At 35.4% G+C, this 19495-nt stretch overlaps 1 protein-coding gene across 2 annotated transcripts; it reads right to left on the minus strand.

Annotated features, from left to right (window-relative positions):
• Positions 1-257: 257 nt before the first annotated feature.
• On the minus strand, positions 258-18771 carry LOC108361202 (uncharacterized). 2 transcript variants are annotated; one of them, XM_017613773.1, is made up of 2 exons: positions 18629-18771; positions 258-2234 (listed from the first exon to the last, which is right to left on the minus strand). In XM_017613773.1, the coding sequence occupies exon 2, from the start codon at positions 2229-2231 to the stop codon at positions 822-824; it is 1410 nt and encodes a 469-aa protein (XP_017469262.1). In that variant the 5' UTR covers positions 2232-2234; positions 18629-18771; the 3' UTR covers positions 258-821. The 2 variants fall into 2 exon arrangements, with proteins under 2 accessions (XP_017469262.1, XP_017469263.1); XM_017613774.1 differs by lacking the exon at positions 18629-18771 and adding an exon at positions 7150-7225.
• Positions 18772-19495: the final 724 nt, after the last annotated feature.

Below are 19495 nucleotides of genomic sequence, written 5' to 3' on the forward strand. Positions count from 1 at the left end.
GCCGGCGATACCTGCTTCATCTCGTGAGTCGATTTGGGTCGAGGTCAACAAAGTACAAACTTTTGCTGCCTAAAATGGACAAAACTAGGAGCCACCGCTCTGGGGAAAAGAGGCTTCTGGATTTCGTCCCTCTATCTCAGCCATAAAGTGCCAGCTCGACAGAGCTTATGATCTAGGAATATTTTTGATGTGCTTCTTTTATTAGTCAAATAAAAAGACTTCTGAACTTACCTTCACTGAAAATAAAACAAAGTAAATATGCAATATGTATATATTTTATTCTTATTCGTTTCTCCTAAGATAAATCCAATACTTAGTTAACAGTTCAAATACTTAAACTACGATTTTTTTGTGTAATGTTTGGGATAGGAGGCAGTGCTGAAATACCCAGTTGCAACATAAAGTTGGCAATTTTCTGGCATCCGATTATAAAGAGTAAGCACAAGTAATCATTCTGTGAATAGGTTTTCGGGAAGTACTTAAAATAGTTTTATATATTTCTTAAATAAATAACAAAAACACATTTTTGATAACCATAAACTATATAAAATGCTATAGCTCTTTTTTAATTTTCAGTGAAAATTTAATATTTTAAATAAGCATAAATAAATTACAATATGTATACAGCAAGAATGATTTGCATAGCAGAAAACCGAGACCTGGCAAACAAAAATTATAAGAATTATTTTAAAAAAGCTTACGGCGCTTAACTATGAATACAGTTTACAGAGTTTGATATATTTAAAAAATATTTTCAGTATATTTTTGGCAGTTTATCCGTACAAATGAATGTACTTTCGATCGGGTTTCAGTGCGTTCGCTCATCTATCAAAGTGTTGTATCTGCACCTTTGGCGGCGTGTATCCGTCTGGGTAGGGCACGAGCTTGTTATTCAGTACACGCGCGTTCCGCCAAGTTCTCATCTTATCCTCGGGCGCATCGGGTACACGCACGCCTTCTATCACCGTCACTGCTGGACCGTCAACTATAGCCGATGCTGGAGATGAAGCGGCGCCATACGGATTCGGCGCGTCCCTCAATTTTGTCACCTTAGATGGTGTGAATTCACTATATCTATTATTAGAATTATAGTTACCGCGCTTGTTGACATTGTTATGGCTTAATTTGTTGTGGCTGGTGTGGCTGTTAGTATTACCGTTAGCCGACATGACGGCTGTCGACGAGGTCAACACTACGGCGGCGGGTATATAGTTGGTCTTCTTCTTACTACCGCTCGCATAGACATCCTTGGTGATGATATTATTCGGACGTGCGGAACGGCGTGCGTCGTTTGCCGCATTCGAATAATACTCAGCTACAGAACGTAGCGCTTCATTAAAAATGGGACGAAAACTATAACCACCACCGAGCGCGTATGTGTCAGCTGGCGTATTGTATTGTTGTGGCGCTTGACGCAAATTACGTGGGCGTGGCGCGTTTACGGATTCCAGTGGCTGCCAGGAACGATCAATAGGTTGAACTACCTCGGAGGGAAAGGAGAAACTCTTATTGTTACCATTTGTACTGCGCTGCATGGGTATGAAGCTGATGGGTTGCTGCTGACTTGGCGCATCGTACTGCGCGACATAACGGAAGTCATTTCCGGACCGCTGTTGCGGCTCCAAATGCACTCGCGCGCCATCGTACGCGTCGTTGCGTAATTGTAGTCCACGTGCATATTGCGCTCTGCCGCCGGACGCCTGCGCGCTATTTACCTCACGCAGTGCATTCTGTATCTTCAGCACTTGACGCGCTTCCGCCTCAGCTTTGCGCTGTTGATAGTCTCTTCCTTGGCGCGCCAGCTCGGCTTGCTTCAGCAGGGCCGGCGTATGTTGGAAACTTAATGCGGTTGGCTTGACGTTTTGTGGACGCGACGCGGGCTTTCGTACATCGGCGCTGCGCACAAAAAAGCTACTCGCAGCGTCATCAAGTCGCCCACGCCTAGAGTCCTTGCCAACTAAGAGTTCGACATTCTCGCCCGTGTTGGACTTCACATTCACGACGCGCACCTTCTCCGGATCAAGGTTGCGCCCGAAGCGCAGTTCTGTGCGTATAATGGCTGGCTTATAGATGGTTGGTTTGCCTGTAATTTCGACAGTTTGCTGTTGGGCGGGCGTTTTTGGCTGCGCATAGCTGCACACGAGGGAGAGTAGTAGGAAAAGTGCGGTAGCTGCTTTGGTTGCGTGTGCTCGCGTTGGCGACGTCATTACGATGTGTTGATTGTTGCGCATGCGCTGGAAAATTGCGTGAAAGAAGAAAAAGTGTTAATAAATTAATTGGAATGTTTTCATGCAAGTGATGAAAAAAACAAATGCTGCAATTCGCTGGCATTTCGGTTTAATTGCCTAGAGTTCCGCTTAGTGCCGGCAAAAAAAGGAAAATCCTACATAAAATAATCAAAAGAGTGGCGTCAACGATTTTCCAACGCTTTTAATGGTGAAAATTCAAGCCATAAATTCATTTTAAGTTTATAAAGTAATGCAGCTGAGGAATGTGGAATTTTTGCGCAGACTTAATTTGATTTAATTTTATACTTTATACTTAAGCTAAGAAAATTACAAAATTTTAAAAGCATAGGGCAAAGAGCTACACTTGGCTGGGATTTGAAAATGTACGCATATTATGTCATGAAATAGGTATTTCTTCGTCATGGCAGTTACCTACATAGTTCGCAGTTGTATAATAGTATTTTATGCGCATAGGTTTCGTTTTTTATTGGCAATAAAAATTTAGCAAAAGGAAAGACTAAGAGGGTCTTTTATAGGTACAGAAATCCCGATGTGAAAAGTCAGGTGCAATTTTTTTTCTGGTAATCTTTCGTATTGAAAGACGATAAATATTTATGAAGAGAAATATATTTTCCATAAAAATTTTATGTATGTATGTACATATGCAACATGCATGCCCAGCGGAGAGTCCTGTGACCGAAGTGGGGCTGGAAGCAGATGAGTACACAATGGGAGTCTTTGCTGATATTGAGGGAAGTTTGACGACGCTCTGCTGGCAGAAGACATGAAGTGAACACAACAATCATAAGGCGGGTTCACTTCATGCGCTTCGACGAGAAAACTAACATTAAGCGCCTAAATGCATGCTATGCACCGCTGCATGTGCAAAAATTTCCCTTATGAAATTTTGCAAAATTTTTGAACAAGCACTTCTCAATTGCCATATAATAAAGCTGTCTTAAGTTATATTTTGATGGCACTTCAAAGTGAGCTCGGCCTAAATGATGTTTACCATTGGCCACAGTGTAGACTGAAGGTAAATCGAGCGTTCAAAATTTTCGGACAGTGTTGGAGAACCTTTACTAAAACCTGGGGCCTGAGACCGACTGTGGTCAAAACCGCGGTTTCTGTGTTAAGCAGGCTACAAAGAGGCGTGTGTATAGGCATGATGTTGTTTTTGTTGTATTTGCCACCAATGGATTTAGCGATCCAAGAGAAGACAATGTAAACGATGTGTCGACTGCACTCGTTTGGATTATGGCACGACGATGGAAGCTCCGGATACAGAGAGTTCTTTACATATAAAGTTGTCACAGTGTCAAGTGAAAGTGGCAGCTGGAATAATTTGGCGAAAGGTGGCGGCGTGGACATAAATTCAGGATATGCAGCGTCAGTCAAGCTGCTCTAAAGGCTTTGGAACCTTTCGCACCTCTTCAAAAATAGTCCAGGAACGGAAATTGAGGCTGAACTCCGTTACAAGATGGAAGGAGAAAGAATCCAATCAAAGGGGCTTTCTGACCACAGTGCAAAAACTACTCCAAAGCTTCTTCATAGTCATCGAATTTTGATTGCTCGGAAAGTAAATATGTCGTGTTGGCCTTCGTGTTGTTCCTCGTATTTGTTTTTCTACTCGTCCCACCCAATAAACTCCAGTTATGCAATCTCTTACTCTAGGGTAAGGAAATCTCTTCAAAGAACCAATTGGACCTAAGTATGATAAATCGTGGAAAAAGTGCTGATGGAAACCTCGTTATCTCACCCATTGATTCCGATCCGATATACTTACGAAACTATGGGCCGAATCTAGGAAAACTGACAGGATTTTTTTTAAGGGCTTTGATATGCTTAATTCCAAAATTTTTTTCAAAAATTCCGTGCGATGTAGAAAAACAGCATGGATATCAATTGAAAGAGAAAAATCTAAAGAATTAAAAAATAAATAATTTTTTTATAGAATTAAAAAATAAATAAATTTTTTTAATTCACCAGAACGCATAGGTATTCAAAATACCTATTTAATCAATTTTATTTTTATAAGCTAACAAGTTGAAAAGGACGAAATTCGAGGGTGTCGTCGTGCGCATATTAATTCTTAAAATATAATTTTTTCAAAAATAAATATTCCGAAATTTCAAAGATATTCACGGAAAAAATTTTAAAAGGACATTTTCAATACTTAGTTTTCCTTATGTACCAAAAAATCGTATCTTTACACCGAATTTTTTAAATAATCTTTTGAAGTAAGCTAACTTTTAAAATTTCAAAAGTCCTTAAAAATAATTGTGACTTCAGAAAGAAAAACCAAAAACGTAGTATACGGCTCATGGATTGGCGAATATATTGATTTTTTGTATGTGAATCAATTTAACTGAAGAGTAATTTAAAACGAAGAGTTTGCTATGTAATACAGACTAGCTCGCGTTATTAATCAATGACCTCTTCCACAAACGCATAACAAAGTCACTTTCATTTAAACACATACATACGCAACAAGCATAAATGATTGGATCAACTCGAATGCAAATCAGTAAACTCAATAAAGCTCATAAACATGAAATTGAGACATAAAATAAAATGAGACATAAAGAGTTTGTTCATGTGCAAAATTGAACAACAATTGAACACAAAATGAAAACATGCTAAATGGTAGTTAAAAAAAAGTGCCAGCATGCTACTTTAATTGAAGGCAATATACTACTAAACTACGCAAGCGAACATTTGGCCAACATTNACGGGTGATTTTTTTGAGGTTTGAAGTAAGCTAACTTTTTAAATTTCAAAAGTCCTTAAAAATAATTGTGACTTCAGAAAGAAAAACCAAAAACGTAGTATACGGCTCATGGATTCGCGACTATATTGATTTTTTGTATGTGAATCAATTTAACTGAAGAGTAATTTAAAACGAAGAGTTTGCTATGTAATAAATAGTTTGCAGTATTGCAGACAAGCTCGCGTTATTAATCAATGACCTCTTCCACAAACGCATAACAAAGTCGCTTTCATTTTAACACATACATACGCAACAAGCATAAATGATTGGATCAACTCGAATGCAAATCAGTAAACTCAATAAAGCTCATAAACACGAAATTGAGACATAAAAATGAGACATAAAGAGTTTGTTGATGCGAAAAAATGAACAACAATTGAACACAAAATGAAAACATGTTAAATGGTAGTTAAAAAAAAAAGTGCTAGCATGCTACTTTAATTGAAGGCAATATACTACTAAACTACGCAAGCGAACATTTGGCCAACATTGAAGAAGGCGGATACTTTGGGCGCCACTTTCGATTCTTTTTTGCCGATTTCTGTGCGCTTTTCCTTTAATTACAATTATAAATTGAAAAGGCATAAAATCAGTGCAAAGAAAAGTAAACAAAAGCGCTGAGTAAATATAGTAATTTCTTTTTCTTTGAACTTAACATTTGTGCTATAAAAGCCTTTGATGCTTCTGTTTCAATACGATTATTTCGAGCGCTAATTTAGTTAGTTGCATTGATCAAGAAAGCGAATCGGCAGCTTAGCCGGTGAAGCATACGAAAGATAAAAATATTTTATGGCATAAAAAATAAAATAAAGGATAGTATAGAGAAGAAAAACAATCAAAGTGCGCGGTTGCTCTGACGTAAAACCATTAACTACTAAATATTTTTTTGCTATTTCCCACCCAAGCATTTATTTTCGGTTTTTAATGCACCGTTAAAATCGCTTAAAACTTAGTTTAAGAATTCGTTAATTAAAGTCAGTTGTTTTTCCCTTTTCATTTTAATTTAGTATACATTAATTTTCCATTTTTGGCTTAATGAACTACTTCAGGAAATAAGCGGCTCTAACTTCACTGGAAATAAAGTATTAGCTAATTAATTTTTTAACAAAAAACATTTTTTTTTGTGTTTAATATAATTTTTCAGCGAAAATGTGAGAAATAGAAAATACTAGTCCGACGTTCAAATTAAAAAAAAAAAAAAAAAATTACAGTTCATGTAGCCTATGGCCGCAGTGTTATGACCTCGAACATACGCACGCGCATGAACTCATATTCGCTCACTGTATTTAGCAAGCTTATTCGTTTAGCTAGGAGAGAGTGCCCTGTAGGAATGTCAAATATGTATACCAAAATACTAATTCCACAAATAATTGACTTGAAATACGACAAAGTGAAATGTGTATATTTATGAGTTGTAATGGGATATAGTGAGGCTTCTGGGTATTGGGTTACAGTGCTTGAATGATGACGACCAGTTAAAAAGAAAGCCGCATTGAGTGCCCCACTGTGTGAGTAGGGTGGACAGACTAATTTCCCGTTAAAAAGACTGACTGAAAGACATTAGCGCGAAAAGCTTGAGATACCTTTCGTTTGGAAAACCACAGTGAAGTATATCAGAAAGCTAGGAGACTACGGAGTATGTCAAGGCTTGGCCGAAATCATGTAAGAACAACCCCGCCGACCTAATGACAGCTGCCCAGAACATACTCAGGGATCAGTTTTCTGCCTTTCTGAATGTTAGCAGCAAATTTTTATCGAAGCGCGTTCCCTTTGAACTCCTTTAGTTTGTATGGAAAATGCCCATCGTATCAGTACGGTTTTCTTCCTTGAGGGGTGTGGAACATTGCTGTGTCCTTAGTAAAAATATTGTTCTGTTGAAAATCTTTTAGGTGGACAACGTTACTTTATTTATGCCTTTCTAATTTGATTTCATTTTAAGCTGGGTTTTATAAAACAAACCTTCCTTTTCTCATATATGAAACTGCCTTTCCGCCTGGGTTATGGTCCGCCACTTCAATGCTCGTATTCGAGCCACGTGCTGCATGCAAAACCGTAAGCAAAAACAAAAAAAATATCATATGTTCGTGCATTCGTTTGCTCCCCAGACTATTGTCTTCTTTGCTACACCTCGATTTTCTTCACATTACTTACAGTTTCTTTGAGTTTTTCCCCAGGTAAAGCAAGCAAAACTTTCACTTTCGCTTGAATGACTTGTGTGTGTGGTACTGACGTAGTAGCAGCCATTGGGGCTTGAGGGGCAAAAGGGGCGCGGTCGCAGTGAAGGTGAACGATAACAACATTTGGTGCGACTCCAATGTCTGTGCGAGGCCAGGGTTTGTGGCGCAAAGGCCGCGCCAGCAAATTGTGAACGCATGCTTTGGAGACTCTCGGGCTCTCGCGTTGGGGAGAATGCCAGAGCGCATGAGTAAGCAGTGGCGAGAGAAAAAAAAACATAATAAAAAATTAAATAAAATGCCGCATTGTTTTGTCGGAAATTTTGTTTTGCTTTGCGTTACTAATGTTTACAGCTTTTAACGCCTATTTTTTCTTGTTTGGCTGTCAATACAAAATCATCGGTTTCTTTTGCATGCTTTTTGTGTGCCACTTTGCTTACGCGTTGGGTTTTTTACAAACATATGCACATATGTATGTATTTGTTGTTTTGAAATCCACGAAGTGGGGCGCACGCACAATAGGGATTTGCGGATACATAAGTATGTATGTTTGTATGTACATACATATGTGCGCGCTGCATTAAGCTCATCCGTCACGCAAGCGTGTAAGTAGAAAAACGGAGGCGGCTGTAGAAGGTGAATGTGGCATACATATGTAGGTATGTACATATACTGTATGTATATTAGGGTGGTCCTTAAATGTAGGAAGCAAATTTTTACGTCAGAGTTCCTAAGCCTCAACCCCTACATCGATGCTACTATAGTCGAAGATATCACATATTAATTTTGGCCCTGATTGGAGCTGGTTAAGGCGTGTCGCACAGCGGTCACAGTTCAGATTACCCTATGGAAACGTCTTAACCGACTCCAATCGGGTCCAAAATTATATATATTAAATATGTGATATTTGTGACCGTGGTATTACCGATTGAAGGGGTGAGACTGAAAAAATCGCTCATTTGATATTTAAGGACCACCATAATGTATGTATATGTATACATTATTTGGCTGCAAATACGTTTGTATTATATTATTTTTTTTTCTTTTAAACGGTCGAACGCCCACAGTTGTTATTTAAAGTACTTTAACTTTATGAGAAATAAATCAATTGCATATTTCTCATCGCCGCACAATGGGGCAGATGCCCTCAAAAACTGCCGAAAAAACTTGAGTTCAGGATACCATATTCCCTAACTAGAATACTACATAACTAAGGAACTATGTGACAGTATTAAAATGACCCATAAGAACACAGTTAATTTTTACAGGGAAGCCTACTTCCGTCTTGCACACAGAGCTACTCAATTCTAGTAATTTTGGAGCAATTTTAAAGTCGTTTCGCGCTAAAGTAAATTATTACACTTTTAATGAACATGAAATAGTATTAAAACAGCGGTCCGATGTTTGGAAGAACCAGAAGAAAAAGAGATGGAAAATGTATAACGATGATAATGATGATGATGATGGTGCTTTAACAAGACAATTCTGGAAAATGTCATTCAACTCACCACAGTCTTTCGAACACACAAACGTCTTTCGTAAGACATTTCCAATTCTGGCAATTATCTTGAAAGCTCTTTACTGTCTTTCAAAAGGCTAATATTTAGATCGATTTGCTAACTAGGAGGTCTTAGCGTTATGTTGTTCGCCTTTTAGCATTAAGTAGTTTAAAAATTAAATTACATCAAAAAATTTCTCTTTTTAATAAAAAAAAAAAGTAAAAATAAAATTAAAAATTAATGAAAATAAAGCAAAAATAAAAAGCAATATTTTTAAAAATAAAATGAAATTAAAATATATAGTTTTCTCTTTAGAACAAATCTAAAAATTAATAGAAAAATAAATCAAAAGAAGAAAATAGTACTAAAAATTTTTAATTTTAAAACAAATTCTGAAAATTAAAAAGAAAATAATAAAATAAGATCCTAAAAATTAAATTAAATCAAAAAAATATTTTTCTTTTTAAAACAATGACATCTAAAACAAAAAAAAATAAACCAAAAACAAACCAATTAATTACAAAATAAAATACTTTTCTAATTTATGCGAGTGAAAATATGTTTCTTTCTAAAGTAATAAAATCCTAAAAGAACCTTAAAAAATGAAATAAGCTGTTTTTAAAAATTATATGAAATCAAAAAAATATACATATATATTTTTCTTTTTGTGGCAATCAATTAAAAGAAAATTAAGTTTTTAGAAAAAAATTCTCTGCTCTGCTCTGCGTTTTCGAAATCGGATATCTCGAAATGACCACCAGCCCCTTGCTCATTGCGGCCATTGCGGCTGTTGGATCGACGCGAGCTAAACGATGTACATTCATGGTGAATGAGCGAGCTTTTTTTTTGTTAAGATTTTTGTGCTAGAATAACAAAAGTCTTTCGAACTATCTTGCCATCTGTCTTTCATTTGCCTAAAGAAAAACTTTTCACTATCTTAGCCAGAATTACCCTGATAATTAATACCCGTTATGAGGGTTTCTTACCCCACTGTGCGTCGTAGCTTTAAATAACCATTGGTTGGCTATTTTTAATTTAAACAGCGGGTGAGGCACTTTTTCTGGTAGTTATGCGTTTTTTTTTTTAATTTTTTCATCTTTTTCTCAGCAGTTATGTGTAGATATTTTTTTTCTACTTTTTTGATTTTATTTTGTCAATGTTTTTTTAGGCCGCTTGGCGGCTGGTCAAGATTTTGGCAGCCAACAGCAAAGTTGGCCAATTTCCGCTCGTTTTAGTATGCGCGCCAAGTTTGCAAGCGGTTACAGGTGAGCCCATACCAACACATAAATATGTATACAGCAAAACACTTTACACTCTTCGTAGTCGCAGAGCCTCAATGTCACGGCTGATCAGCTGGTTTTTACGAGTAGCCTCAAACGCGCGCGCATCCCAAGCGCTTCCGTCATTACAAGCCAACATACTTACATACATTGGTGTATGTATGTATATGTACATTTTAAGAGATACATATGTACATTCACATGCCGCTTGAACGCCGGTTGTTGGCCGCTAATGCCTTAACTTGGCTTTAACTCTTTTAATTGCTGTAGTTTGCCTCGAATGTCGTTACTATGTATTGTTGTCATGCTCCATGCTCGGCTGTGTATTTGTGTAAATGTGCATGTGTGTGTGCTGTGTTTTTATGCATTCGCGGCATTACATCACAGTTCATGGGGAGTTCGCGAAGCAAAGTTGATTGCAGACAGCGGAAATGACGCTTAATAGCAGCGATTTAAATTTGGATTCCAAGTGGAATTGCTTATATTTGGAAATAGGAAGCGTGGAAAGAAAATACAATCACAGAAAAAATGCTTGTATGTATGCATATTTATCGAGTTGCTTGCGGCTGCACAGATTTCGTAATGCGCGCATTGCACGCAGTCGCAGTTGAGTTGCATACGAAGCGGTGGTAATGCAGCGAACGGGCTATTGATGTGCTCCAAATAAAAAAGTAGACTCTCTGTGCCACTTTGAATGCTCGAGTGTTTTTTGTTTTTTTTTGGTTTTGTCTGCTGTTGTTACAACATTCATTATCATCATTTTTACGTAACCTATGCTGTTATTGTTGCTACATGAATAAAATATGAAAATGAAAGGTAACCAAGGTACATACATACATACATAAGTAAGTGGGCACGCAATACAAATTTCGATATATTTCATGCATTTAAGTGCACAAATTTCCCATAGTTAACTGCGCTTGTTTTCTTGTGAGTGTCTACTACTACTGTTCGTCACACCTCTTCACTTGCCCATTTTTAATTTTCTCTTTCTTTGATTTTCCATACATTTCTTAGTTCATACAGGTATATACATATGTATGTATGTATGTATATAATATCTTGGCTCGCGCATACTCAAGCCGCTTTCGAGGAAATACCACTTGAGACAAGCGAGCAGCTAAGCATTTAATGACCGCGCTGCTTGCCACCTCCAATGCCAACCGCTGCTAACCGCTGCTAACCGCTGCACTTATTGTCATTTACGCTCTTTAGCTGTAGGCGCTGTGGTTTTAAAGTTGTTTTCTTTTTCACAATGTATTTTGGGGTTTCATGCGCTTGAAAATTTTAGCTGACTTACTCCAACTGCGACACCGTCACGCTGACATAACACAAAATTGAAGTTGCCCAGATAATGTTGGAAAAATTGCTTGTCAAATTGTCAGTCTTGCTGTCTACTATTTACGCGCACTGGTTACTGACTGTAAATGTTGCTACAATGCCACTAATGGTCATTGATGTTGTTGCTGCTGTTGTTTTTGATGACCGAGTGCATTGCCTCATTCGATAACAGTAGCAACAACTGCTGCGAGTGTAAATCGCGCGTCACTGCCACCTCGAATGCGTGGTTTCCCTCAGTGTTGTCATCATTGTCATTAGTGTCACCGCTTGATAGGCATCACCACTGCGCTGATCGTGATTTGCAAATGTACTCTGTTGCAAATGTACGGTTGTTGGCAGCCAATTTCGTATCATCAATTAAATAATGCATAAATTTGTGTAAGTCTAACTGCTGTTTGCTGAGTGATAAATCATTGCTCAGGCGCTACCTGCACGATCAGCTGTTTAATTATGTATAAAAGTGGCCACTGTGTTTATAACAGTGTTGCCAAGTGTTGAATTTGAAAATGCGCTAAAACCATAGAAAAATCGCGTTTTTTCTCGAGAAAACCACCAAATTTTTATTAAAGTAGATATTTAATGGACTTTGTATGCATGAAAAATTGTATTGCAGTGATGCCGATTCAAATTAATAAAAATCAGTGTTTTTACCTCCACGCACAGTGCTTCCCTTCCATATGAAATGTGGGGAAAAAATAGAATTATGGACGGATTTAAATGAAAATTAAATGAGGGCGCCAAAGTCAAAAGTGCAATTTGTTTTTGGATAGTTTTCATACTTTCACTATAAATGCATTTTGAAGTTGAAAATTACGGCCGATGAAACCGCAACCTCCGTAAATTCAGGAAATCATTCTTAAGGAAGAATGCACTTTTTTATGTTTCATTGAGACGAAAACGAGCAGCATAGCAAAATAAAATATCGGAAGATGCCGGATCTTTCGTTATTATAATTTTTTATTGTTTATAATTAATCTGAAAGACACGTGAATTGTTCTTAGTGAAAGATTTCCGGACCCGCAGTACAATTCTGAAAAATGTCGGGATGGGCGCGTTCGGGACTTAAAAATTTAATTTCGCGATGGGCGGGATCTTGATTAAACATTTAGTCTTGTGCCCATCTCTAACTGGACGATCTTTTCTGGGTTTCGAAAGACTAATTGAAAGATCTGCTAACGAGGAGGTCTTAGCGTTGTTCTGTTTGTCTTTTAGCAATAAGTTTTATACAAAATAAATGAAATTTAAAAATATATTTAAGTATATTTTTTTCTTTTGAAAAAAAGAATAAATGAAAAAAAAGAAAAAAAAATTCTCTGGCCGATGACTTGAACCTCGGATCTCCCGAATGGCATGGCAGTGCCTTGCTCACTCGTCCATTCCGACAGTTGGATATACAAGTGCTTTCTGTCAAGAGAGTTTTTCACCATGAAAGTTGGCAAGGCAGTACATTTTGTAAGACTTTCGTGCAATAATAAACAAAGTCTTTCAAACTACGTACTGTCTTACAATTGTCTCCATCAAAGGCTGCAGATAAGAGCTCAGGTTAGTTCGAAAAATTTTAACATGGGATGATCGGCAAGGTTTATTTCTTAGTTTACCTAATACTTTTAATTAAAAACCCCTCTTCGTATTCGATAGCTACTGTTTTACAGTTTTTTGAAAAAAAAAAAAAAAATCCGGCAACAGTGTTCACTACCCTAATGTAGGGACATTCAGGAAAGTCAGTCGGCATTTGGAGTTCAAGCGTTTCGTAGCTGCTGCTCGGTCATGCGTCTTTGAGTAGCTAATTAAGCACGATGAAGAAAAAATTCAGTCAGATCAGGCAATCAAAAAAGTGCTCCAAAGCGTCGTAATCCTCAATACATTTTGCCGGTATTCTATCTCTGTCTGGACAGAATAATCCCGTGCATACGAAAACGAAAATGGTTATGAAAAATAAACAACCTGATGTTAGCTAAGTATATTCACATAATGCATATCCTTTCTAGCTAAGGTTCTATAAGGTCCACCTGACCTTTCCGGTACTAATTGGACACTTAGAAATTAAAAGTCTCGAACGAAATCAACTGAGACCACAAATTATTTTAACGTCTACTAAATAGTTAATAGTGCCGATTGGTCCAAATTGATTGAATGCATTCTTTTCTCAATAGATTGACACTTTAAACATTAAAATATTAGAGAGACTTTCAAGCAAGTCAGACCTCATAATCGTTCCCGCATGATTTCCTATCGCTGCACAGCCTCTACATAAATCTATAGGAAACTAACTACTCCATTTCTGCCCCACCTTAGTCCCTTTGACTTTTATGACTCGCATTCGCCTTTGCAAAGTTCATTTTGTTTTTGCATTTCTGATATTAAATCTTTTATTTTTGCATTATTCGCACCTCTATGCCATATGTACATTCATATATGTATGTATCTATGTATATGAATTATGCATGCAATTGTTTTTTATTCTGTTTGTATGCCGTTGACACTGCCGACTCTAATTGTACTAATAATAATATTGTACAGTATTTTTTTCTATTCGCATTTTTAATAAACTTTCAATTAAGCGAAATGATTTCTTTATCTTTCGCAGCCTTTTTGTTTTACTTAATTAAAATTGTTTGTGGTTTCAAAATAAGCTGCATCAAAGCAAACAAAAATAAAAAAATAAGAGCTTTAAAAGTAATAACAAACTGTAGCTGCAGCAACAACAACAACAACAAAAACAACAATGAAAGGCTCAGCATCAGTCACTGCCATTTGAACCGAATGAAAGTGAAAATCTTAACAATACTTTTCCCGCTGCCGCATTCATTGCACTGTAGATATGTTGTATAAATTATTGTTTTTTTTTCTGTTTAATTTTTTTTTTATTTGAGCTTTGTTGTCACACTCAAATAAATAGTCTGCATTGTCTTTGCCTTTGCACTTTTGTGCTTCAACTACTTAGCAGGGGTTTTTTTTTCTTCTGATTTTTACTTTCTTATCCCATCTAAGGTTCATCAGCGAGGTGTCAGATTTATGGCGTGCTGGTGGCATTGCGTTACTTTTGCACCCTTTCAATTTGTGTAATTGTTGTTGCTGTTGCTGTTGTGTGGCTTATTTGATGGCATTCACTTAGCTGTTTGTTGCAATTAGTGTTAGCTGTTGATGGCTGGTTGCAAAAGAGCAAAACTTTCCCAGCTGATTAGGTGTTTTTTTTTTTTTGCTTTTTTTTGTAGCGGTTGCGTCAATTAATTTTTTCTCTTAATTCATAAGCAGCACGATAAATTATAAGTATGATTGCAAGTACTTGCTTATATGAATTTAATGCCAGGATCAACTGTTTTCATTTGCTCCTGTTTTCAGTAAAATAAGACCACACAACTCTTTTCATTTCTGCGCCACTATTAGACACAAAATATCCTAGGTGTAATTTTTTTTTTAGTTTTTACAGGGAAAGCAAAAACAGCTTAATATATGTTGTTGTTGGTGAGCTTTAAAGAAAATAGTCTTATACATACATATACAGTGACTCAAACAAGTGCTCAAGTGTTGATTTTTTTTAAATACATATTTAAAATTTTTTTAAGCAATTTTTTTTTGTTATTTTTCCATAAATATATTGTCCAAGCTTTAACTAAAACCATATAAATCCAAGTTTCAAACTTGTCAAATTTTGATTAAATTAAAATTTTTTTAATCTGAACATTCAGAACTTTTCTGAGTACGCAGATTTATAGCCCTTACAATTTTAGGCTCGTGAAGTGCAAAAAATTGCGTTGAATTATAATAATTTTTATTTTGTAAAGGATTTTGCATTTTTTTTAATATAAATAATTATTTTTTTATAATTGATTTTTTGAAATTTTTATTTATTTTATTATTGCATTTTATTTCATGAGAAATTCGTGTTCATATGGAAAACACTGATAAAAGAATTATTAAAAATCAACTGAATTTTTAGCCGCTTGAAACTTGCCCTTCATTGGATTAAAATCATATGGACTACAAAACTGCATACCCAAAAATGTTGTAAAGATGTAGATTAAAAATTTGAAGATTTGTTCAATTTTCCTAAACTTTACATAAGGCTTGAAATATTGATTTTTATGGTTTTGGTTAAAGCGTGTGCAATGTTTTAACAAAAAAGTAAGAAAAAAATAATAAGATTAAAAAAATCGTGGCCACTTGTTTGAGTCACTGTACTTTTGAGAAGAAAATTGTTTACAGGGTTGTATAAGAGATCGTCTGGCTTTATCTTTGTAACGAATAAAAAGAAAATGGATTTGTTATTTTTTTTACCTTACCTTTGGCCGGTTATATCGATGTTTAGAAAAAAATCTACAACATCGATGTTTTACTTTTCAACATCGATTTTTATACTTTCTTATCGTCTCTAATACCATAAACTGTATAAAAAGCGCGAAAGGTGAAAGAAAAATATTTTTATATTATTATTTTATTTTATTTTTATCTTATTTTATAAAGTATTAAAATTCGATGTAGCTACAAACATACATCTGTTATCAAAACCATACTTGCGGTGAAAGGCGGAAAATGAGGTGGGACCCTTCCCGTAAAAACTGAAATTATAATATCGCTTAACTCTGGAAGTGCTTATGCTAAAGTACTAAGGTTTGATAAAGCTAGTGTTGCTCATACGCCACCGCAGACATATTAATAGAAAAAAATATATATGAGTTGCGCAGCTATGCGCCGCTAGTTAAAGCTGATTTCGATAGAGGATTATCCATGGAATACTAGGTGGTGTTTCTGTGTTTGAAAGAATGTATTTTTGGTTGTCGCACACACATATGTAAACACATTGTTTGAGAGGTATGCATGTGTGTTTGTGACTTTGTAACTCGCATTAATTTTGTACAGAAAAAGGGATCATTTGATGTAGTGTGCATAGCGTGTTAATTGTACCTTAAGAGAACCCCAAATATGTTTTTAGTCACAGCAGAGACTAATAAAATTACTTTACAATTTTTATATCAAAAAGCCATAAGCATTAGAAGCGCTTCTCATCGCAGATTATAATTACTGCATGCCTTTATAATTCTGATGTATATTATTTTTAGCAAAAGAAACAGATTATTTACGCATTTTATTTTTAAGGCAACGATAATGGCAAAGTTTACCTGCTATTTTTATGAGCAGAAAGTAATTTGATTTTTATTTTTCAGGCATTGATAAATATCAAAGGTATGCCAACATTATGTACATCGCATAAAAATATTTTCCTTCAGCAATCTTCAAACAAAATTTAAAATTTTACTAACTAATTTTTCATAACCGAAAATATCTGCCCTTATCCCTTGATTCAGAATTTTATCCACATATTTTTGAGGTGTTGCGCCAAGGTGGTACGTTTTTTAAGCCGCAACTATTTTCCTCTATTATTTTATTTTGCTTTATTTATTTTATTTAATTTAATTTAATTTAATTTAATTTAATTTAATCTTATTTAATTTTATCTTATTTTATTTTATTTTATTTTATTTTATTTTATTTTATTTTATTTTATTTTATTTTATTTTATTTTATTTTATTTTATTTTATTTTATTTTATTTTTTCTTTATTATTTTATTTTTTACTTATTTTTATTTATTTAAATTTTAAATGTTTTTAAGTTTCGATACATATTCAATAAATTTTTACTATTAAAAACAAAGACCAAAAATTAATTTTCTTTAGCGCTTAAGGGGCTTAAGAAGTCTTGAAATTTTTGTCGCTCAAATATTTATACATATACAAAATTATGTATTTATGTATTTTATGTGTTCGAGCCCAAATAACGCAGCTTGGAAAAATAATTGTTAAAATTTCTGAATTAAATTTGTATCATAACTAATTACATTCCTGGAAGATCTCTGAAGGTAGATAATTTTGTTCGATCAAATATGTTTATTTTAAAAGATTTTATAGCAGTTCTACGAAATATATTAAACGTATTGAAGACTTCAAAATGGTTTTAAAGAATTTCTATCTACACTAAAATGTTTTTGAACTGATCGAAAATATATATAACAGCGAATCCCGCAAAAACCACTCTAGTCGTTCTCATAGACAAATTTCAAGACTTAAGACCGCTTACGCTTATTATTTTTATAAAAGCCCGTAAAAATATTGCAACCAACAGCAACTTTTGAATTTCATGTTTCTGTTGTGTGTTCTTATCTCTGAAAAAATTGTCGCCATATATGGATACGCCGATTTGGTTTTTAATTTTTTGTGTTACTGGTCTTAAAAGATAGAATATAATACTAGTTTACGAGAAATCATATCTGAGGCGTGTGACCACCATATCGCCTGTGTCCGAATATGTAGTCAAAATATAAATAAGTAGATCAGTTTTTTAGAATTAGACAACTTTTTCTTTTTAGATCTGAAAGACGTTCGCCACCCTCCCCCCTCCAAATTACTGTAACATAAAAATAAGTATAAAAAACTAATTCAGCAATCTTCCATTATACATACTTATATGATTGTGCCAAGAAGACTTTTGGTGCGCTATAATTGGAGCTCGTCCCACAGTGCAGCGGCACATTTAAATATTAACTGATTTCAAAATAAAAAAATACGGGTCTGCTGTTGTTGCCATTTTGTATAATTCTAGGAAGTGACAGCAAGAAAGTTGAGTTTACTGTGTACTTTTGGACCACACTCAGGGGGTGACAGCAAGAAAATTTAAAAAAGTTGATTTTCTGTGTGTGCAAAATGCCGAAAATACTTAAAATCCCCAAATAGTCACGAAAAGCTTGAAAGTAACTTTGTTTTGAGAAAAATGCCTAAAAAATAAAGAACAAACATTACCGAGTATTTTCTCTTCAAGGCAAATCTTCTTTTTTTTGTTTTTGCCTTTAAAAATTAAAGGTTGAAATAATCGGTATTTTTCGCTTGAAATGTTTAAAGTCAAAATGTAACTTATATTTTCGGTCTTTTTTTTTTTATAAAATACATAACCAGTACGGTCTCTGTTTAAAAGTTAAAAGCATACAACCATACAACTTTTCCGACCTCCTGGTGAATACCCCTCGTAAATTCTAAGAGTCGTAATAGGTACTCAAAAAGTATATTTTTTAATGTTGCTAGCTATGTAAATACTTTTCTATTCTATTTGCCTTTTCTTGGACCAAGTGTTGCTTCTTTTTTCACAAACATTTAATTTTAATTATAACATTAAAGTCCTTCTATATAGGTTTTCAAAATTACTTGCTTATTCACTTTCAGTTTCTTTGTCTTTCGAATATATATTTTCATCAACACAATATTCACTAAATAATAAAAAGTACTATGTAGGTATGTATGTAGTAAAATAATATAACGCCCATTTCGTTTTTAAAATTCACTCACTTTTCCGATCGCAATTTCTATAAATTTTCCTATAATTTGTATTAACGTTTGTTGCAAAAAAGGAAATCTAAAAAATTGGTTGATTTTTGTCAGGCGAGACTGCTTGAAAATGTGCAGCAGACGCGTTTTTGGTGTACGGCAGATCACTTCACGAACCGAAAAGCAACTGAATGAAATTGAAAACGCTTGCCAGCCAAGTAAAGCAGCAGCAGTGCACGGGATGGCAAAACACAAACCAAAAACATGCAACTTTGTACTACAATGTTTACATACATACCGACCGACTTGCATGAGTAAAAACTTGGCTGAGACAATTGACTGAGTGGCTAACAGGCGGTACTTACTGGCTGACTAACCGCCTGGCTGACGGATTATAATGCGGAGGCGAAGTCAAGCCAAGCGCAAATACACAAACACTCTCACATACATATGTACAGTGTAATTGCATTGGAGCGCCAAGCGGCGAGGAAGGTAGCAGGCCGGCTCGTACATTAAAAAATATATATTTTTGACTTGAAGCGCCAACAGCGCGCGGTGAGTCTCTGAGCCATTGCCGCTTATAGTATGCAGCGGACCGCTTTGCAGATATCTCAAAAGCACAAAACATCTGTGAAAAAGTCGTTCAAATCACAACTCTGCAGCTTAGCAATTGCTTACGCCAGGCTTTCCTAAAGTGGGTGCCGCAAGCGTACGTACGCCTGGGGTGCCGCTAGTGGCGCGGGCAAATTCTTTAAACTTCCCATACTCAACACGGATGGCTTGCAGCAAAGGGATATTTCGCTTGGTTGTTTGTCAAGCCGCTTGTGTGGTGTATTTCGCTCTTAAGTAGGTAAGTTCTGTCAACGAAAAATTGAATCAGAAAATTTT

The sequence above is a fragment of the Rhagoletis zephyria genome, unplaced genomic scaffold (assembly GCF_001687245.7).
Source record: "Rhagoletis zephyria isolate East Lansing unplaced genomic scaffold, Rhagoletis_zephyria_1.1 Rzeph_scaffold_00714, whole genome shotgun sequence".
Lineage (NCBI taxonomy): Eukaryota > Metazoa > Arthropoda > Insecta > Diptera > Tephritidae > Rhagoletis > Rhagoletis zephyria.